We start from the raw sequence: 19,155 nt of genomic DNA on the forward strand, positions 1-19,155 counted from the left end.
CAAATTTTCTTTTTGATTCCATAAACGACTTGATTTCATTTCACAAATCATAAAATCTTTTCAGCATTTTACCCCGACTTAGCCACTGTACTTCAGAAAAGTAAATGATGTCCCCATAATCAGCATCCACACTTTTAAGGAACTCCTGGAATTGGCAATGATTCAATCCCTTGGCCCTTATGAAATTCACTGCTTTGATGACAATTTGCATGACATCCATTTTTAAAGCTTTCGCACATAAATTTTCTTGATGTAGAATGCAATGATACTTCATCAAACATGAGTTGCCAGCAGCATTTGCATCATCTTCTATCAATTTTGTAAGTCCCTCACTTTTACTAACCATCACCGGGGTGCCATTAGTAGATATACCAGATAAGTTGACAGTGGTTAAAGAAAATTGCTTTATTGTCATTTTTACTGCTTTGTGCAAATCAAGATATTTAGTTGTGTCTTTTAATGGCACCAAAGAAGCCATTTCTTCAGTGACATTATATTTGTTATCAATACCGCTAATAAAAATGGCAAGTTGATTTTGGCAGAGTGCTAGGAAAGCATTTGGCCCAGGAGAGATCAGAAAAGTCAAACACCAGGCATTTCTATAAAAATAATTTATTTACAGAAAGCGACACATATTTAAAGGCTGTTTGCTGAGAGGAGAGATTTCTCTCAGCTGCATACTCTCTGCAAGCCTACACAGAAGGGAAACTGAAACTAAAACAAGTTTAGGCAAGTTCCTCACTTAGGCAATGCAACCATTAACACCTGAAAAGGGGACAATTAAATTCAACCTCTTCACCTGGCCAAAATGATTAGTTACCATAGTAACCTTAATCTGTAGTAGAAAATATATTAACAGTTGAGCCATATCTGTAGCATCAGTATTTTCATCCATCGGCAAAGCATAAAATTTGAAATTAGCAGCTTTACTCTTCAAACCTCTTTCAATAGATTTTCATATTTCTTCAGTTCGCCTGGCTGTAGTCTAGTGAGACAAGCTGATTTTGGAAACATCGTTTCTTTTATCAGGACAAATTATATCTGCCACACTTTCCATACATTGCTTAATAAACTCACCATCGGTAAATGGTTTTGATTTTTTTGCAGTCAGATTTGCTACCAAATAACTAGCTTTTATAATAGAGTCCTTTTGAGTTGTGACTTTTTAAACAAAAATTGTTGAGACAACAGATTTTTTTTCAGTTCCACTAATTTGCCTTTACAACAAATTCCTTGATGCGCTTCAAATTTAGCAGCATGTTTTTCTGTATAATGCCTTTTCAAATTGAAAACTTTGAAAACTGACACATTTCCCCTACAGATTAAGCATAGGGCCTTAGTATTTGTCTTGACAAAAAAGTACTCATCTGTCCATTTTTCTTTGAATAGTCTTCCTTCATCCATGATTTTTCTCTTTATTTTCTTTTTTGGGTTCTGTTTTCTGTTGAAACGACGTTGAAACCATGCTGAAATAAATTTATTTAGGAATAAAAAAATTTTTAAGAAATAACACAACAAACCCATTGTAAATAGGTAGGCAAATAAAGAAAGCAAAGTTTAATAATCAAACTTAAATGTCTACTTAATAATAACAATAAACGCCTGTCATCACAGAACACATGTAGGTAGGTTGAAATATTATATATAACGCCAAGTCGCCACAAGCTGACGTGTGTAGCAGGCGGCGGCATTGGCACTGCACTGCCCCCTCCCCTACACAGTGTTCTGTTGTTTCTATCTATGCAGTCCGTGCTCGAGCACCACACAATCGAGTCACAAAAAAGATCACAAAATAATGTTAAAAGTTTATGATTTTTGGCGGCAGCATTACTAGCTGTTCAGGGCCGCATGTGGCCCATGGGCCGCAGGTTGGACATGCATGCTGTAGGACATGGCTGGCTGGGGAATTCTGGGAGTTGAAGTCCACACATCTTCAAGTTGCCAAGATTAAGAAATGCTGCTGTAGGAAATGGTCTGCAGCCTGGAGGATGCATGTAGTTCTTAAGACATGTTGTATAACACCCAGCCCCTTTACAGTCTCCCCTTGCAGATCAGTCTGGAAGCTGCTGCTAGGGTTTTAACTGGATAGCCAGTTGGAATCATTACATCCCAGCCCAGTTCATGGAACTGGAGCTGGTGCTGGTTTTTAAAGCCTAGGTGGTTAGTGGCATCATTATCTGTAAGTGCTCAACTCATAAGAACATCTGGCAATGATGATCTCCAAGTATTGCTAGAAGGAGCCTGGTAGTACCTTTTCTGACTAACAAATCTTATGAAAAGGCGTAAGCTTTCATGAGCTGCAGGTCACTAAATCAGGCACAGCAAAGCTGATGTCTTTTTATAAAATTTGTTAGTTGGAATGCCAACAGACTCCTGATTTTTTGCCACCATAGACTAGCATAGCTTTCTATCTGCAAAGTATTGCTAGGGAATTCTTTGACCAAGGAAGGAGTACAGTGTTCCTTTTTGTGATGCTCAGATGATAGAACACCCTTCCCATAGAAATATGGCTTGTACTGACATGCAATCTTTTTGGCACCAGATTTTTATTTTTAAAAAGTTCAGTAGTTTAAGCTACATTAATTTTATTTGTACAGGATGTTAAATTGGGTTGTATTGATTAAATTGTGCTACAGTGTTTTAACTGTCCAGTAATTCTTCTGTGGGGATTTTGTTTTAATGCTTCATTTTATATTCTGTTTTTAGTATAACTTATTATAGTCATGAGAGCCAGTTTGGTGTAGTGGTTAAGGCACTGGGCTAGAAACTGGGAAATTTAGACACAAAGTCAGCTGGGTGACCTTGAGCCCATCCCTTTATTTCAGCCCTAGGAAGAAGGCAATGGGAAACCACTTCTGACATCTTGCCAAGAAACCTGCAGGGACTTGTCCAGACAGTCACCAGGAATCAACACTGACTCAGAGGAACCTAAATAAATAAATAAACTCGTTTTACACTCTCCTACTATCTACAAGGCTGGTATAACCACTACCGCCACCACCACCACCTGCTGTCTTTATAGGCCTGCTGCATGTATCTCTTCACCTCTTGTTACACAACTGGCAGTGACTCAGTAGTAGAATTTATTAAATTCTCATTATCCCTCCCCCCACACATAAGGCTAGAGAGCTGTTCCTTGTTGACAATAATCAGTCTGACTGCATGTATAGCAGTTTCCCAAATTCCAATGTATAGTATAGTGACATATGAAAAGGGAGGATACTCCTGAAAACAACAATAAACCAAATATGACACTGGTCATAAACCTTCTAAGGTTGTTGCATTTTCTATCAGGTTCCTTCTTTTCACATCCAACGAAGTAAAAGATGCAGGCACTTTTCATAAATATTTATGTGTTTATCCTCACTAGAACTTCCCACGTGCAATGTGTTCTTTGCTAAATTGAATATAAATTTCCAGAATGTGAGAAAGGTATTGAATGTAATAAATAGAAACTGGTTGAAATAATTTTGACATTTGGAAGAACATAAACATGTTTGTGAGATAGGCTGTTGTCCCTGTGGGTAAAAGTAATTTTCTGATGACTTGACCTTCAGTTGTCTATATTCTAAAATGCTGCACTTCTATCTCTTACTAATATGAAGATCTCTAGTTACTTGTTTACTTAGAAAGGTTTGCAAAACTCTAGGAATGCTGCAAAACTTAAATAGCAGGGAGGAGACTGTTGATTAGGATAGAGGAATGTATTGGAATACATTAATATTGCAAATGTTACTGCTGGCAAATTTCATTCCTTTGCAGAAAAGTTCAGAATGATGACCTTAAAAAAATTAACACGAAGCATGGAATTCCCCTTCTCTTTTTTTGGAGAGAAGGTTTTTGTAACAACAAATTCAGTATTTCCTTCCTTTTCTTTTTCTTTTTCTTACTCTTATTGTTAATGTTAGGTTAATGGCTCAAATATTAGCATTACCTGGTTTAGGGAAAAACAGATAATACAGTCTGGTTTTAGTAATGAGATTCCTTGTATTGTTTTAGCTTCTGATGATGCAAGAATACCATTTTGAACATGAATCCCTCCAGAATGTTTGTCCTACAGCTTCCATCATCCTTGACAATTGGCCAAGCTGGCTGAGGCCGATGAGAATTGAAGGCTGAAACAACCAAAGGCATACATGTTGGGGAAGGCTTGTGTATTTATGTATTTCTAGTCTCATATATACTCGTAAACCAACAGAACTGAGCCAGTGCAGAACTGAGCCAGTAGAGCATTTGTCTTTCATCTAAAACATCATGAATTCAGTACCCAGTGATTTCAGTTAGGGTGAAATAGTAGGTGATAGAAAGATCTGTGTCTGAAGTCCTATAGACCATTTGCCAGTCAGAATGAATAATACCTGACTTGGTAGAAAATAATTTTCTAAGTTTTTAACAGAATAAGAGATGGGTCCAGATTAATCTCTTCCAATTCCCCATGTATTACACTAGTCTTCTCTAATATGCCAATCTCCAGATGTCTTGGAATTATAGCTCTCAAATTTTTAAGCTATATGTTGAAGCCCAGACACATCTGGAAGGCAGTTCTGCACAGATGATCCCTTTTGCCTTAAGGCTGGCTTCCTGTAACCACTGAATAGTTGAAGTCCACACATTTTAAAGTCATCAAGGTTGAGAAACACTGCTGTAATGAGTTGATGTTTCCTTTGCAGGGAGATGCTTATCCAGAACTAAGTTAGAGAAACATTGGTACAGAGGAATGCACTGGACTTGGAGTTCAGCCTCCACTGAATTCCAGTCTCCTTTCATAAATTTGGAGGATTGTATCTTAGCCAAGTTTTTGGTCTGAGTGATGGCGTTGTATCTGATATACAGAAAGCCTCCAGCAATTTATTGAAATTATGATGCCATCCTACTTTGCCTGTTTCATTTAAATGTTATTCTTGGATACTATCACTAGGGTAAGGAGATTGAAAGGGATGAGAAAATTACATCAACTGTTTTGCATAACAAAGAAGAGCTAATATTAGAACTGGACTCCTCCTCTATCTCTCATCACACTTGGCCAATTTTGGAGGGTGGGATTACAGCTTCAACCTTGGCCTGGCAACTAGATTATTCCTTAGCAGGTGTGCAATCAGTAGTTCCGCTTTCTTCCCACTTCACAGTGTAAAATCCAGGCCAAGGTCAAGTAAACAGCAGCTGAAGCTTCACTCCCACCCTTTCTTGCCTCATGACATGTTTGATCAGGGGCTTCCCACTTAGGCACCAGCACATTCCCACTCCCTCTCTTAGCGTAGGTGTGCTTTAGTCTGTGGTGTTTCCACAGATGCAGTTTTCCCATGAATTTTACTCAGGCAATGAATGTCTTCTGTTTTGGATGGTAACGGGTTGTTCTCCTAGGGAAAAAAAAAATTTGAAATCAAATGATTGTGCATGTGAAACCCTTTTAAAAATCGTGAACTTTTTTGCTTCTGCAAATTACAGAGAAAAGTAAGCAGCCGTGTAGTGTAGCTGCCTTCTAACATATTCTGCTTAGCCCTTTCTCTGTCCCCCATCTGGTGTTTTACTAGTTGATGCCAGACCACTTTTCAGTCCTGCCTGTCCTGCCAATTAGAATCAGAAATATGTTTTTTTCCCCCTTTCTTAATGAAAGAGTCCCACAATTTATTTTATACCTCGAACAAAATTCTGGACTTATAGAAGACATATTTCCCTTCTTTGTGTATGTGAATTGGCACTTATGAGATGCTCTGTCATCTGAAAATATTTGGAATTTAATTATCATGATGGTTGGTTGGAAATATACTGTGGTCTGTGTTTATTTTGTTTTGTCTTCAGAAGAAGAAGCCTGACACTTCAGCTGATAGTGACTATTTAATACCTTGCGAATGTGGATTTCGTAGGCCTGAGACACAAATTGCAGAATGACAAGGTGGAATCTTGAGATGGTAGAATAGCATTTCATGCAAGGGGAAGGTCCTTCCCCGCAAGAAAGAGGTAGCATGATGGATGGATGGATGGATGGATGGATGGATGGAGATAGACAGATAGATAGATAGATATTTTAGTTTTGTTGTCCTGCTTTTCTTGTTAAGGAAGGAAAACATTATTGATTGCTCATTTTCAGACTGTGGTAATATAGGCTATTGTATCTTTCACTTTAGGTAAAGGTAAAGGTTTCCCTTGACGTAAAGTCCAGTCGTGTCCGACTCTAGGGGGCGGTGCTCATCTCCGTTTCAAAGCCTTGGAGCCGGCGTTGTCCATAGGACACTTCCGGGTCATGTGGCCAGCATGACTCACGGAACGCCGTTACCTTCCCGCCGAAGCGGTACCAATTAATCTACTCACATTTGCATGTTTTCGAACTGCTTGGTGTGCAGAAGCTGGGACGAGCAACGGGAGCTCACCCCGCCGCGCGGTTTCGAACCGCCGACCTTCCGATCGACAGCTCAGCGGTTTAACCCGCAGCGCCACCGCATCCCTCTTTCACTTTACTGCATTGTAAAATAGGTTCTTTCTTTGCAGCAAGCATACTATACTGATTGGAAATGGTGGAAATTGTAGGGCAACTTATTTTTTAGAGGGCATGTTAGGGAAACCACTTGATAGAGTTACATGAGATGGGCTCCTGTCCCAGAGAGGCTTGTAATTGAACCAGATGCTTGGATCTCATCTCTTACATTCATCCTGAAGTTTGAAGAAAGAGGAAACATGTAGAACCAATGCATCTGCATGGCTTCTGTATTTCTAAATTATTTGAGTGACTTTAGACCAGTTCACATAGCCCTATCTCCCACTCCATACAGGTGACTCAACTCTCCCACTAAATTTAAGATTTGAAGAAATTTTTCAGATGAGATGATGAAGACGATCAAGATTTCATTAGATTTGCATCCTACTTCACTCCAGCAGATCAATATGGCTTATATGGGGATCTACCTTCATTTTATCCCTACAACAAGAACTGTGTGAAAGTAACTTAGTCTCTCTCTCTCTCAGCCTAGTTTATGTCACCAGTGGCTTGTTTCTAAGCTGCTTCCTATCTAAATCTACCCAAGGCTTGTGATAGCCAAGCCTCCTTTTAGAATAGAGCTGGCTGGTCTTGTTAATTGGGTGGATATTCTTAGAGAATTCACAGAATCCTGTTTTTCTTGCACTGCTAAGCTTAGCTCTGTCAGATAAAGGAGGCAGTGGTTAAAGTTCACTTCAAATTGTTTTGGAAATTCCCTGCTCTAATCAGCTGGATTCTTGCATAGGGAAGATGGATTTGTCCACGGGCATGGATACAGGAAGTAAACAAACAAAACGAAACCCAATGAGCTAATAGAATGTGTATAAAAAAACAGTGGAAAGTGGTGATCTGGCTCAAGGCATGGTTAAGAACATGTGAAGAGTTGTGCTGGATCAAACCAAGAGCCTGTGTAGCCCAGCATTCTGTTCTCCCACTGACAAATCTTCTCATGTTAACCAATCAAACATCAAACACAAATAGAACGTAAGTACATTTTATCTAGAACTTCCCAAGAACTGGTATGCAGAGGTTTGTTCTCTCTGTTGATAGCTTTTGATAGCCTTATCCTACAGAGTTAATCCAATCTCCCATTACAGATTCTCAAGGTGCCAGTTATCACTATATCATGTACTGTATGGGCTGCTTCCACAGCTAATGCTGACCATGGAGGAGTATTCAGTTGATTTTGTTTTCAGGAACATCCACATCTAGTCTAGAAAATCCTAGATTCAAATACATACACTGATTCAGTGGATTTTAAAGATTAATATACAATTGAGACCAGAGGTGTTTCTTTTGGGATTGATAGACAAACAGTTGGAAAAAAGTTATGGAACTTTGGTTTTTTACATGGTAATGGAAGCAAGATTATTGTATGCACAAAGGTGGAAAGATTTGGCATTACCCACAGTGGAAGATTGGTTGGTGAAGATGATGGAACTTGCTGAGATGGCTAAATTGACTTCTTTGATCAGAGAAAAGACAATATCTATGTTTATTGCTAACTAGAAACCCCTTATAGATTTTTTGAAAATCTGAAACAGAAAAAAAAATGAACGTATAATTTATGGTTTCAGTGATTAGACAGAATAGATTATAGAAAGAAGAGAGTTATGTTGTAACCATGGAATAAGAGGTAAATTTGGAAGTGTACTTATAACTTCTGCAAAGATGATCGGAAGCTACTTCTTTGTATATTTTTCTTTCTTTTCTATTTTTCTTCTCTTTTTCTTTCTTTTTTCCACTTTTAGCTTTCTCTTTATTTTTCTTTACCTTTTCCTTTTCCTTGTTGTTTATTCATTTAGTTGCTTCCAACTCTTCATGACTTCATGGACCAGCCCACGCCAGAGCTTTCTGTCAGTCGTCAACACCCCCAGCTACCCCAGGGACGAGTCTGTCACCTCTAGAATATCATCCATCCACCTTGCCCTTGGTCGGCCCCTCTTCCTTTTGCCTTCCACTCTCCCTAGCATCAGCATCTTCTCCAGGGTGTCCTGTCTTCTCATTATGCGGCCAAAGTATTTCAGTTTTGCCTTGAATATCATTCCCTCAAGTGAGCAGTCTGGCTTTATTTCCTGGAGGATGGACTGGTTTGATCTTCTCGCAGTCCAAGGAACTCTCAGAATTTTCCTCCAACACCACAGTTCCAAAGCATTGATCTTCCTTCTCTCAGCCTTCCTTATGGTCCAGCTCTCGCAGCCATATGTTACTACAGGGAACACCATTGCTTTAACTATGTGGACCTTTGTTGTCAGTGTGATGTCTCTGCTCTTAACTATTTTATCGAGATTTGTCATTGCTCTTCTCCCAAGGATTAAGCGTCTCCTAATTTCCTGACTGCAGTCAGCATCTGCAGTAATCTTCGCACCTAGAAAGACAAAGTCTTTCACTGCTTCTACATTTTCTCCCTCTATTTGCCAGTTATCAATCAAGCTGGTTGCCATAATCTTGGTTTTTTTGAGGTTTAGCTGCAAGCCAGCTTTTGCACTTTCTTCTTTCACCTTCATCATAAGGCTCCTCAGTTCCTCTTCGCTTTCAGCCATCAAAGTGGTATCATCTGCATATCTGAGATTGTTAATGTTTCTTCCAGCGATTTTAACTCCAGCCTTGGATTCCTCAAGCCCAGCATGTCGCATGATGTGTTCTGCGTACAAGTTGAATAGGTAGGGTGAGAGGATACAGCCCTGCCGTACTCCTTTCCCAATCTTAAACCAGTCTGTTGTTCCGTGGTCTGTTCTTACTGTTGCTACTTGGTCGTTATACAGATTCTTCAGGAGGCATACAAGATGACTTGGTATCCCCATACCACTAAGAACTTGCCACAATTTGTTATGGTCCACACAGTCAAAGGCTTTAGAATAGTCAATAAATCAGAAATAGATGTTTTTCTGAAACTCCCTGGCTTTTTCCATTATCCAGCGGATATTGGCAATTTGGTCCCGAGTTCCTCTGCCTTTTCTAAAGCCAGCTTGTACATCTGGCAATTCTCGCTCCATGAATTGCTGAAGTCTACCTTGCAGGATCTTGAGCATTACCTTACTGGCATGTGAAAGGAGTGCCACTGTTCGATCGTTTGAACATTCTTTAGTGTTTCCCTTTTTTGGTATGGGGATATAAGTTGATTTTTTCCAGTCTGATGGCCATTCTTGTGTTTTCCAAATTTGCTGGCATATAGCATGCATTACCTTGACAGCATCATCTTGCAAGCTTTTGAACAGTTCAGCTGGGATGCTGTCGTCTCCTGCTGCCTTGTTATTAGCAATGCTTCTTAAGGCCCATTCAACCTCACTCTTCAGGATGTCTGGCTCTAGCTACCTGACCACACCGTCAAAGCTATCCCTGATATTGTTATCCTTCCTATACAGGTCTTCTGTATATTCTTGCCACCTTTTCTTGATCTCTTCTTCTTCTGTTAGGTCCTTGTCATCTTTGTTTTTGATCATACCCATTTTTGCCTGGAATTTACCTCCAATGTTTCTAATTTTCTGGAAGAGGTCTCTTGTCCTTCCTATTCTATTGTCTTCTTCCACTTCCGCGCATTGCTTGTTTAATAATAATTCCTTATCTCTTCTGGCTAACCTCTGGAATTTTGCATTTAATTGGGCATATCTCCCCCTATCACTGTTGCCTTTTGCTTTCCTTCTTTCTTGGGCTACTTCTAGTGTCTCAGCAGACAGCCATTTTGCCTTCTTGGTTTTCTCTATGTCCTGCTTTGTTTTGTTCTCCCACGCCATGCTTACCTGTAATTCCAGGTGTCATTTGACTGCCCACCTTAGCATTCCAGTCTCCCGTGATGAAAATAACATCTCTTTTAGGCGTGTTGTCCAGTAGGTGCTGCAGATCCTCATAGAACTGCTCTACTTCAGCTTCTTCAGCATCTGTGGTTGGGGCGTATATTTGGATCACTGTGATGTTAGATGGCTTGCCCTGAATTCGAATTGAGATCATTCTATCGTTTTCATGGATTGTATCCAAGCACTGCTTTAGCCACTTTACTATTAATTATGAAGGCTACTCCATTTCTTCTGTGGTCCTCTTGTCCACAGTAGTAGATCTGGTGGTCATTTGATGTGAAGTGGCCCATTCCAGTCCATTTCAGTTCAGTGATGCCCAAAATGTCTATCTTTAATCTTGACATCTCACCAATAACCACATCCAATTTGCCCTGGCTCATAGATCTTACATTCCAGGTTCCAATGGTGTGTTGATCCTTAGAACATCGGATTCGCCGTTCACCACCAGCACCGTCGGTCGCTAGCCATCCTTTCAGCTTTGAGCTAGCTGCGTCCTCACGTCTGGGGTTAGTTGAACTCATCCTCTGTTCCTCCCCGGTAGCATTTTGACCATCTTCCGATGGTATACCGACATATCTCTGATCCATTGAGTTTTCACAGCAAGAATACTGGGGTGGGTTGCCATTACCTTCCGCAGGGATCGCATTTAGTCTGACCTCTCTGTCATGACCTTCCCGTCTTAGGTGGCCCTTCACGGTTTAGCTCATGGCATCATTGAGGTGCTCAAGCTCCAGCACCACAACAAGGTAACAATCCTTTGCTGAAGTTCCTTTTCCTACCTTATATTAATTTGTATTAGTTTTTATCTTTTTAAAAAATCTTTAATTAAAATGTTATGTCTGTCTGTCTGTCTGTCTGTCTGTCTGTCTATCTATCTATCTACACATCTAGTATAATTTTAGCTTTTAATTTGTTTGAGAATATTTCAATGCAATCAACAGTGTTTTTTATTAAGGCTTCTTGAGCTCCCTCCAGCTGCACTGCTGAATATTGGTGGTACAATTACTGAAAATTGAAGATATATATTTTTTTTTACCATTGTGAGGTAGGAGACAAGTACACTTAAAATGGGGTTGGAACAGTTAAACAAGCAAACCAATAAACTAAAGTTTTCCTTCCCCTAAAGCTCAGAAAACCCCAGCTTCAAGCATGTGCATCATTCAGCCCTGCTAACTTTGCATAACTGTTCTATCCATTTCAGCCCTTGCCCCCTCCCGAGATAAAAACATGCCCTCCTCGGTCAGCCCTGTTCTGACTAATATAATTTCCTTGGCTGTTTTTAGCTCTGATAAGTCTCTGATTGACACAATATGCAGCTCAGGCATTAACACTTCTCATGTTCAATTTGCTGCTGTTTTTCTGGAAAACCTGCTCAGGGACATCTTTGAGAATATGTTATTGCTGTTTCAAGAATTTCTGTTTCAGATTAGATTCCCTTCCATCTATAGTTTTCCATAGATCATGTGATGGTGAACCAGATGACTCCTATCATGATCATGGGCCATTATGTTGTATGATCATGAAGATGATCTAAAAGATGAGTCTCCTTTCATGGATGTATACACTTATGTCACTCTTGCCTCCACTAACCTGGTTTTGGGAAGTTTTTTTTCTTTTCGAATATACTGCCAAAGCTTTGATCAGACCCAGTGGTGGGATTCACTCTTTCTGTTTCTCTGCATTATTTGGAGGAAAGGCCCCTCTCAAATCATATTTACTACTTGGACAAGTATTAAATAAATACAGTACATACTTCCGTACTTCCCTTTTTATCTGTACAACTATTCCGTGAAGTCTGCTAGGTTGAGAGAATGATTGATCCCAGATTACCAGACACACTTAAGAAATAAGTAGGGATTTGACCTTCGGTCTTCCCAGCTCCAGCTAGTACAACTGACTGCTTTTCTTCAACCGTTGTCTTCCTGTTTCCAGTGTCATTTCTACCCCTTTGCTGCTTCTGTATTAAACAGTAATGATAAAAGTATAGTGTGATATTCTAAACTATATCCCTAAGTCTATTGGAAATGCTACATATCATCTTGCTTTTCTGATAAACAATAGATTTGAAAAATGACCTGCAAATTTAACCTGTGTACCTCTTGCAATGTTTATTTAAGGTGTTATACAGGAGTATGTAGCAAGTCTGAGAAGTTAGTTGGCTCACATAAAGGGCTTGCTGACATGGAAAGCAGTTTCAAAACTGGCAGATGGTAGATGTGGGTGAAGCTGAGCTGTGGTTTTAAAAATGTTTTCCTTGTGACAGTTTCTTTCAGCCAAGCTTATAAATGGCTATTTGCTCCATTGCACAGTCGCAAAAAGCATAAGGATGGGCTCTTTTCCTTCTTTTTCTTCCAAGGTTTTCAAATGATGACATAGTACTGTGCGGGCATCTTAAATATTCCTATTATGAAGTAAATTAATTTTAAAGCTAACATGGCGGCTCATTCTTAAAACCAATGACTTCTTGGGATGGGAGGGTTGGGCTCTATGCCTGTATGGTTGGTGGTGATGATTTATTGAAGAACAGAGGAATAATGGCCAGGAAGAGCCCAGATCAGATCCAGCCCAGATTCCTTCAACCATGTTGGACTACAGTTACCAGACAGCATAGGAGAGAGGGGTGCTGGCAGGGAATTCTGGGAATTATTGTCCATCTTCTGGAAAACTCCAGATTGGAGAAGGCTCACATAGCTATAAAAAAGCAATCTACAGAAGTTCCTCTTTTACTACACTGTTTTCTTATTTCTTAATTTTCCATTGATCATCTGCAGGTACTGAACCACTACAAACATGCTTTACAATGCACATCAGAAGATCAATTAATAATAAAAAAAGAATATCCCTGAGGGGACTGGCAGACCCATCCTAACACATTGGCAGAACAGTCGAAATTACCAACTACTTATTTTTTAAAAAACGATCCTTGGTTTTATGCCTTTAACCCCAGGGACGCTGTCCTAGAGAAAAGTGCAGCTTTGTGGCAAACTTCACAAACCTTTACAGCAAAAGACGGTAGCTACGCAGTAAAAAAAAAAATTTTTTTTTAAAGATTGTCTGCAAGGGGAGGGTTAATTTTTCAATGCAGCCTTGTAACCCCAGCACTGCCAAAGTGGACGCCAGTGCCTGGGCAAGGTAACCTCTGGCTTCCCCCAGCAATTTGTATCTGCTGGAAAAAGCAGCTGTGCATTGGCTGCTTGGTCCCCCTCCCCCATCCCGTTGCTAAGGTAACTGTGGTGGGCAAGGAAATTCCCCACACCATGTGACTTTGGGCTTCCCCGGGGCTGGTTGCCTGAACTGCAGCCTCTCTATTTATGGAGCAGAACATTCATGCTTTTGTGCACATCTCTAAAAAAATAGTCTGTAATATGGGCACACAGGGGCCATTCCAGGTATTTTGGTGCTTGTGAGGTTAACCACCTTTCCGTCCTCCCTCCCTCCTTTTTCCTGATTGCTCCGTTAACTTCAAGCACACCCTGCCAGCTTCCTCCCCTTGCCTGCATGGAAATCCCCTTTCTTAGACTCCCTGGACACCAAAGTGCTTCATAATGTACAGTAAAAATGAATCCTTGATTTTAAAGACCCATTTGCAAATGCATCATGATCTTTGTAAAGTTGGTTAGCTTCCTGGAAACAGGTTATATCAACCAAATTAATGGTAGTGTCCTTTTTAAAAAGTTGGCAGATGCTAATAATGCATCTTGCACTGATTCTGAAATTATTTCTGGAGATAGGAAATGATTGTGTTTTTTTTTAAAAAGCTTGGCCTGGAAATAACAGTATTTTTTAAAAAAAAAACTATTTTGCACTTATTTGCTCACTTCAGCAAACATTTAGTTTAACTTCTATACTAAAAAGATTACAAAGCTTTTTTTTCCCCTTCTCGAATTATATCTGATTAGGCAGTAACCTAACTCTGCTTCAGTTGTAGTCATATAATATTTCTCCTGCTAGTAGCTAAATACTCATGGAAAAGTTCATAGAATTGCGTATTTTAGATACCACATAGATTTATTAGCCATATTAGGTTCTTTATCTTGTGTAATCCCCTCTCCAACAGAGTCTTGTACAATGTGCATCCCTATTTATTTTTTCATTGTCTTGTTCAAATATCTGCCTTCTAATCCACAGGTGTTCTTTTTTATCCTTTTAATAGCAGCTTTCTCAGAATAACCTTATTGTGGCAGGAGTTACATATTGTATACACAGGATTCAGCTGAGTTTTCATGAGTTCGGTTGCATGCTAAATATTGGAAAAGTATAGTTATAAAATAATATTTATATTCAATATCAATGGTTATTATAACAACTATTGGTACTATATGCTAAGAAAGTTAGCAGAATTGCCCTTACATGGTAGAGTTTAGTATGAGCGGCTGAGCAGTGGCGCAGCTAAGTAAAGCTGATTATAACTTCACTCATAATGTATACAGCTAACATGCTGGTTTTTTCCTGCTTGCCCCTGGTAGTCTATGCTTTAGACCAGGGGTCGGCAAACTTTTTCTGTAGAGGGCCAGGTCTCACCCCTCCTCTGCCTCTATGGGCACAGCTGGCAGATCTGCAGGCCAAAGAGCATAGCAGCCATTGGACAGCACTGGCTTGCCAGCAAGGAGGCTGCTGATAGGCCACCACCATGTGCCCACTCCCCCCACCCCCAGGGAGCTTGGCTGCGGCTCATCCCTGGCGATCTGCCCATCCGTCCACTCTCTACCAAAACGGCAGCGGACTGGATTTGGCCCACGGGCCCTAGTTTGCCAACCCATACACGCTTATATATATAAAGTCAAAGTTGACTTTTTTCTCCTTTCTCTAATAAACCAGGAATGTTAAATCAGAGAAAGGAGGAAAAAAATCAACTTTGATTTTATATATGTATATGTGTGTGTGTTTTGTATTTTATATTCACTTAAATCATAGAATTATAACATGGGATTTGCTTCAACTGCCCTTTTAATAAATGCATATAGCTTGTTTTAAAAGTAAACATAACAAAAGGAAACATCTGTATCTAGGGACACACACAGCTGGGTGTTGTCTGTATTAAATGTTTTTTAAAAAACAAGATAGAAGACTACAGCAACCATCATTTGTCCTTACGCACTCATGATGTCCCTGGTGCAGATGTAATGTTTGCTACTCATCTGCCCTTCTCTGAGTAATTATTGGAGGGGGGAATGGAGGTGGGAGATCCTGGGCTGCAAAGCTTTAGAATCCAGCCTTCCTACAGCATTTGACTGAGACTGTTTCCTGCTCAATAACAATAACTAAGTAGAAGTGTCAGTTCTACCACTTCTTCTCTTGCCCATGTGGACTGGAGCTCGATGTCACTTTTAAGGCCACTGAAGAAACTCAGGTGCCTCCCACGTATGTCTTAAACCAATGCTGGGCTGATAAACATTTTGCAGTTTCTTTAAAAGAAAGTTTCTGTTTTTCTGCTTTATTCTTAGGGAGGTTGGAATTTTCTTTTGCATTTTTCTTGGTAGCATTTTTGAGCTTATTTATTGTTGGAGGTGCTAAAAGGTGGCACAGGAACAGTTGCTCTTACACATCTTTCAACACCCTGGAGCCTCCTGGCCGCTACATTTCCCAATCTGAAGAAGAGGCGCTCCATCATGATTGATTTATTGATTAAATTTATATTATTTATTAATTAAATTATGATGTTTTTCTGTTAAAATTTAATTACAAAGCAGCAGTCAGGAAAGCTACAGATCACTGGAAAGATCATTTACTGTGAAGGAGAGGTACTCAAAAATACCTCTTAGCCATGTTGTTACTAAATAAGTGCAAGAATACCAATCTTCAGTGACAGAAGTTTCACTAAACTTTTTTTCTCCTTTGAAATGAAATTCTCTTTTATATCAAATTGAATGAGATCCATTCAGTTTGGATTGAAAGAATGTAGGAGAACTTTTCTGCATGGCATTACTTAAATTTTACTGCCTGTCTTTGAACCAGAAGGTTCTCCTCCTACCCCCACCCCCTCTCTCTGTATGTGTGTTTTAAAAGCAAACATATATTTGGGTTGCATTTTAGGTTTGAATATTGATAGCACTATATTTGTCTTATGGCAATATCAATTAAGTTGGTGGGACAGTTGCTGAGAATGTATGGCTCACTTTTCAACGGCTTGCCATGCATTTAGAGGCATGTGTCTTCTCTTCAAACTTTAGAGCTCACCAGGAAATGAATGGATGACACGTTGCAAGCAGTAAACATCTTTGCTGTGTAAAGTATATTTTGGCCTGTGAAAAGGTGTAACATGGAAACTGTTACAGTACACATGCACAAGTCTGACTCAATTTTCCAATCTGCAAGGGTGCTAGTTTACCTCTAAGAGCTAAACATAAACCAGCCACTGTGGCTTTGCTGCACAGGAATGTTTTGTTTGCTTGAAGGGAAGTTATTCTTTATTTTTTCAGGTTGGCATGACTAATGTTTTTTCCCCTCAGGTTACTTCACCTGGCAATCATCCACTGCATGCCATCTATCGCATTCTGCTGCATTGCCCAAATGCCCGTCGAGATTTTGGAATTCCAGAATGATTTGTTCCAAGTATGTGGTGAGAGATGTAAAGAAGGATCAGGGTTACTTCTATTCTAGCTGGAAGAAAGCAGGCTGCAGTGTGTTAATAATCTAAGGCTGGAAGCTAAAGTCGTCTTGATGATAAATAAGCATTTCTGTCTGTACTCTAGAAGTGATTTCAACACAGAAATCTATTATGCTGCTTCACTGTAACATTTCTGGAATTTTTTCTTGGAATTTTTGTGGTATTATTTCTTACGCCAAGAAGTTTTTGGCACTCTGTTGTTAGTGGTCCCCTTCACATGCAACAGCCTGTGGTCCCCTTCACATGCAACAGCCTGTGTATCTTCAAGCAAGGCTACAGGGTCAAAACTCTTGTCTAATTAATGAGGGAGAGTCCAGATAAGTACTGGGATACGTATATGGGTTGGCAGGAGTTGAATATAACTTGATGGCACATAATCAGTCAATCAACAAAATACATAGATGTGCGTCTGCATCAGCGAAGTGCAGCAGAAAAAAACCAAACAAGCCAAGATAGAATTGATAGCTAGCATTGGCCCTTTATTTTTCTCCAGGATTGTGTACTCTCTGAAATTTAAAAAAATAATGAAATGTTTTCACCATGGTACTCCAAATTCTTTAACCTACATTATTTAAGCTTGCATAGCTCCTTATTTTTTCCTTATTTTTCTTCTTAAAAAAAAGATACCTAGAATAGTGAAAACATGTGGCTGTGTCCTAATCTGAATTTTATAATTTCTTAAAAAGTTAATAACCCTTTTCATTTAAAACGATTGTTGTTACTATCTGAGTTATACTGACCACTTGACAAAATAAGTTAATTTTACAAACAGTGCTATATGTCCTAGTTCCCTTTACTAATCCATCTATGTAAATGCTTATATTGATTTCTAATATTATACTATATTCATTTTAGCTGCTATTAATAACCTGAGTATACATTGTAAATACACAGATTCAAAATTTCTTTAAATAGCACAAAAAATAACTTTAGCAGTCTCAGGCATCTGGTAACCTCTCTTTTGTTGACAATTACATAGCACATTAATCTAGAATAATTTAAGATGTAAACAGGACCAAAATTATAAAGAAAATCTACTTTAGATATCTGAGATTTCCAGAAATAATCTTGATCATCAGTGTCTCTTTTTTGCCTTATATTGCAGTAGATAATCATTTAATTGTGATTTTGTTTTAAAAAGCAGCTCATACAGCACTAAAGATCTACCAGCCTTATTCATTATTTGCATATTTAAAAGATATTTATTCTGAATAGATTTTTCTGACTTCTGCTAATCATGGGAAGGAATAAAGAACCGATTCTGAGTATGGAGATCTTATCACTGGAAATTCTACTAAGTGCCAACCTCTGGATTTAGAGGACTGTCTAAGCATTGCCCACTTGCTTCCCTTCCTCATTTTCAGGATGCTAAACTTTGCATCCATTACTGAATTCTATATTTCTCACGGTGCAGTTAAAATCCAAGTGAATCCACGTTCCGTACCTGCCTTGCCTCCTCCCCAGCCCACAATCCTCTTTTTTTGCCATTTGCAGACTCCACTTCACTTGTCTGTGTATCTGGAGCAGTATGAAGTGGTGGAAGCACTAATTCTGAAAGGGGTGAACACAGCATTGCAGGACCGCAATGGAAATACTGCTCTGCACTTGGCCTGTGAGCAGCAGAGTCTGGAATGTGTTGAGCTGTTGCTGCCTCTGAAGAAGTTGGTCTCTGACATGGAGACTAGAAAAACTCTACAAGATCTGCAACTCCAGAACTGGCAAGGTGAAGAAGAGTATGGAGTGATCCCATTGTGTCTGATGAGTGTTAAAGTCAGTGCTTAAATGCTTAACTTGTAACAAGTTTCTTGAGCTGTTTGGGTTTCTTTTCTCCTCTCTCCAGGCTTGACTTGTCTTCACATCAGCACCTTGAAAGGGAACCTTCAGTTGATGGCATTGCTGGTGCAGAATGGGGCTGACATTAATGTGCAGGTAAGTTAGGGACATCTAGCAGACCTCCATCTCCCAGATACGTCAAAGCCATGCCTTTTCTGAAAATGTCTTACTGAATACAAAATTCTGCATGCTGCAGAATTTAAAAGTTGGCTTTAGAAGAAGTATTGGCATGGCTAAGTTTAATGCTGAAAATGTAGGGAGTGCCTAGTGAAATCTCCAAAAGTGGGGAGCAGGGATAGAGGAAGGCTAACTGAGCTGCAGCTTTGCATAGCTCCCTTCCTTTCCTTTGTGCAAATAAAACAGGATAACTTTTAACTTACAGGATAAAACTTAAAACTTGTTTAGAATGGAATTTGGATTTAGTTAGCGATTACATGTCATCAACAGAA

At 39.5% G+C, this 19,155-nt stretch overlaps 1 protein-coding gene across 1 annotated transcript in view; it reads left to right on the forward strand.

The window, feature by feature from the left end:
- The window catches only part of NFKBIE (NFKB inhibitor epsilon), a 34,138-nt gene that overhangs the window by 11,460 nt on the left and 3,523 nt on the right, over positions 1-19,155 (forward strand). Inside the window, exons 2-4 of the mRNA XM_063304993.1 lie at positions 16,716-16,818; positions 18,368-18,596; positions 18,714-18,802. Of these exons, the coding sequence (XP_063161063.1) occupies positions 16,716-16,818; positions 18,368-18,596; positions 18,714-18,802 (421 nt within the window). The remainder of the gene's footprint in view (positions 1-16,715; positions 16,819-18,367; positions 18,597-18,713; positions 18,803-19,155) is intronic.

Source organism: Candoia aspera, chromosome 1 (genome assembly GCF_035149785.1).
Source record: "Candoia aspera isolate rCanAsp1 chromosome 1, rCanAsp1.hap2, whole genome shotgun sequence".
In the NCBI taxonomy this organism is placed as follows: Eukaryota; Metazoa; Chordata; class Lepidosauria; order Squamata; family Boidae; genus Candoia; species Candoia aspera.